At 55.3% G+C, this 2,110-nt stretch overlaps 1 protein-coding gene across 1 annotated transcript; it reads right to left on the bottom strand.

Annotated features, from left to right (window-relative positions):
* Window positions 1-834: 834 nt before the first annotated feature.
* On the bottom strand, window positions 835-2,107 carry NGA_0418200 (uncharacterized protein). Its single transcript, XM_005854770.1, has 2 exons — window positions 1,896-2,107; window positions 835-1,782 (listed from the first exon to the last, which is right to left on the bottom strand). Exons 1-2 carry the CDS (start codon window positions 2,097-2,099, stop codon window positions 1,309-1,311), a joined length of 678 nt encoding a protein of 225 aa, XP_005854832.1. The 5' UTR covers window positions 2,100-2,107; the 3' UTR covers window positions 835-1,308.
* Between the last annotated feature and the right edge of the window lie 3 nt (window positions 2,108-2,110).

Below are 2,110 nucleotides of genomic sequence, written 5' to 3'. Positions count from 1 at the left end.
TTGGAGGGGGAGGCGCCTGATAGCATGGACCACAGGGAGGGGGACGAGCCGGCCGGGGAGGACGAGGAGCTGGAGGTGTACGCTGTCGAGGCAGTGGTAGGCGTGATGTACAGATCTACCGAGCCGTAATTCGTGGGGTGCGCGCCGCCGGCACAGAGATCGCGGTCTGTGCACTCGCCTCCCTGGCAAGGGACTGCGACGTCAGTAAGGATGGAAAGTCCTAACCCCTTCCCCTGAGACTTTTTCCCTTCCACCTTGCAAGACTCTTCCTGGACTAGCTTTGACTCCTTCCTGGTTCCTTGTCCTCACTTTGAGTGAAGACTGCGGCCTGCGCACAGCTTGTGCTGCTCAATTTTTTCTGGACGCTTCTTGGGCCTCCGCCTCCAGCACGTCCGCCCCTCGATGGTGGCAATTAAGAAGCCTTCCGTGGCCGCGATTTATTTTCTTGTTTGATATGTAGGAAAGAATTACAATAGACATTAAATCTTGGCTGATCGGTACACTTCGGCTCAACATGCCGCATACTCGCCCTGCGTCACTCCACGCGCATGTGGGTTCTTTTTCACATTGTTCTCCTTCCTTCCTAGCGGTACCGCATGCATGTCTATAAATGGCGGCTAGCGCCAGGTATGCCACTAAACAGCGCCTAACAAGAACATACACTCTCACCTGTACTTTCCGGTGCATGCTGGGTTTGCGGTCTCGGACGCACAAGATGTGCCCCGCGTGAGCCGTTACTCGCTGTTCAAATACAGAGGCAGAGGGAGGAGGTTATCGGGCTCCCGGGCAAGTCCCAGGGCGTAGTAAACGCAAAGAAAGCACATCCTTCCGACCTTATCCTTGTGTGTTTATTTAAATTGGCTGATTGCTCATTTGACGAGCGGTCAATCGATCGAAGGTGGCATCTCTTTGGGCTCTTCCAGGTACCTGACGCTCCTCGCTCGTATTGGCCTTTTTTCTTCCTACTTATGTATATTTTTGGATTTGATCAATGATGCGCTCTCTATGTCCTTCTAACACTTTATTCGACTATATGGATATTTTTAGGTCAAATTACTCCTCATCCAGTTCTATTGATGTTCGTTTTGATAGGTAGCCAACAACTTTCAATTCTACTGAATCCTGCCAAATATACTCGCTCTATTTCTATGGCATGCGGGAAAGATATTGCGCAAAGGGGCTGATCGGTGGCTTAAGCGCACCGACTGAAAACGACAGGGAAAGGATTCATAATATTTCCGCCGTCTGCAACAGCTTGTCCTTCGTGCTCCTCGTCCACCGCCCTCTAACCCCTCCTCTCACACCCTCTCAAACGACGAGCTCTTGGAGCGTCAGGAACACGTCGTACGACATTCTTCTTTTAACGTAATGAGCGACGGCGCTGTCCACGGAGGCAGCCTGCCTCGCCTTGTCCTGAGCCTCCTCCTCTTCCCCCTCCCTCCTCGGCGTCGTCGTAGACATTTGTCGGCAAAAGGGGGATGCGAAAGCCGTCGAAAAGGCGTGGAAGTAAGGAGGTAGGACGGAGGGCTGAGAGGGGGAGGTAGAGGGGGGGGCTGCGAAGTAGAGGGAGGGGCAGTCGAAGAGCACTTTCTCCTCCCGGCCGTCCCCGCCCTCCCCCACTTCCTCTTCCTCCTCCTCCTCCAACTCCTCGCAGGCATCGGAGAAGGAGTATAGAGGGCTCCTGAGCTCACATGCTTCCGACTCCCACCCCGTGCCCCCCCCCTCCTCCTTCAGGTCCTGCTTCCCGTCCTCGGTCTCGACGACCTCCTCGTCCAGATCGGGCTGGGGAGAAAGGGAGGAAAAACATAGGAAGGGATGAGGAGGGAGGGAGGAAAAGCATAAAATATGAGGAGGAGTGAGGAGGGACAGAGCGTAAAAAATCGGATAGGCCGTACCTCGGGCTGCATGTAGGGCCATCTCTCTTTCGCCCCCCGTACCCTCTCCGTCAGCCACCTCGGCATGCCCCTTAAGGTATCTTCAAGCACATGGGCCCACGCCTCGCCCTCTCGGAGGAGGCGCCGGGCTCGTCGCATCAGGTAGGCCTTCTCCGCCATCTCGAGGAGGGCGACGCACTCGGGGTTGTTGCGTTCTCTGGCCATGTCTGGAGGAA

This window comes from Nannochloropsis gaditana (assembly GCF_000240725.1).
Source record: "Nannochloropsis gaditana CCMP526 unplaced genomic scaffold scaffold388, whole genome shotgun sequence".
In the NCBI taxonomy this organism is placed as follows: domain Eukaryota; class Eustigmatophyceae; order Eustigmatales; family Monodopsidaceae; genus Microchloropsis; species Microchloropsis gaditana.
This window is presented reverse-complemented; position numbering and strand designations above follow the sequence as displayed.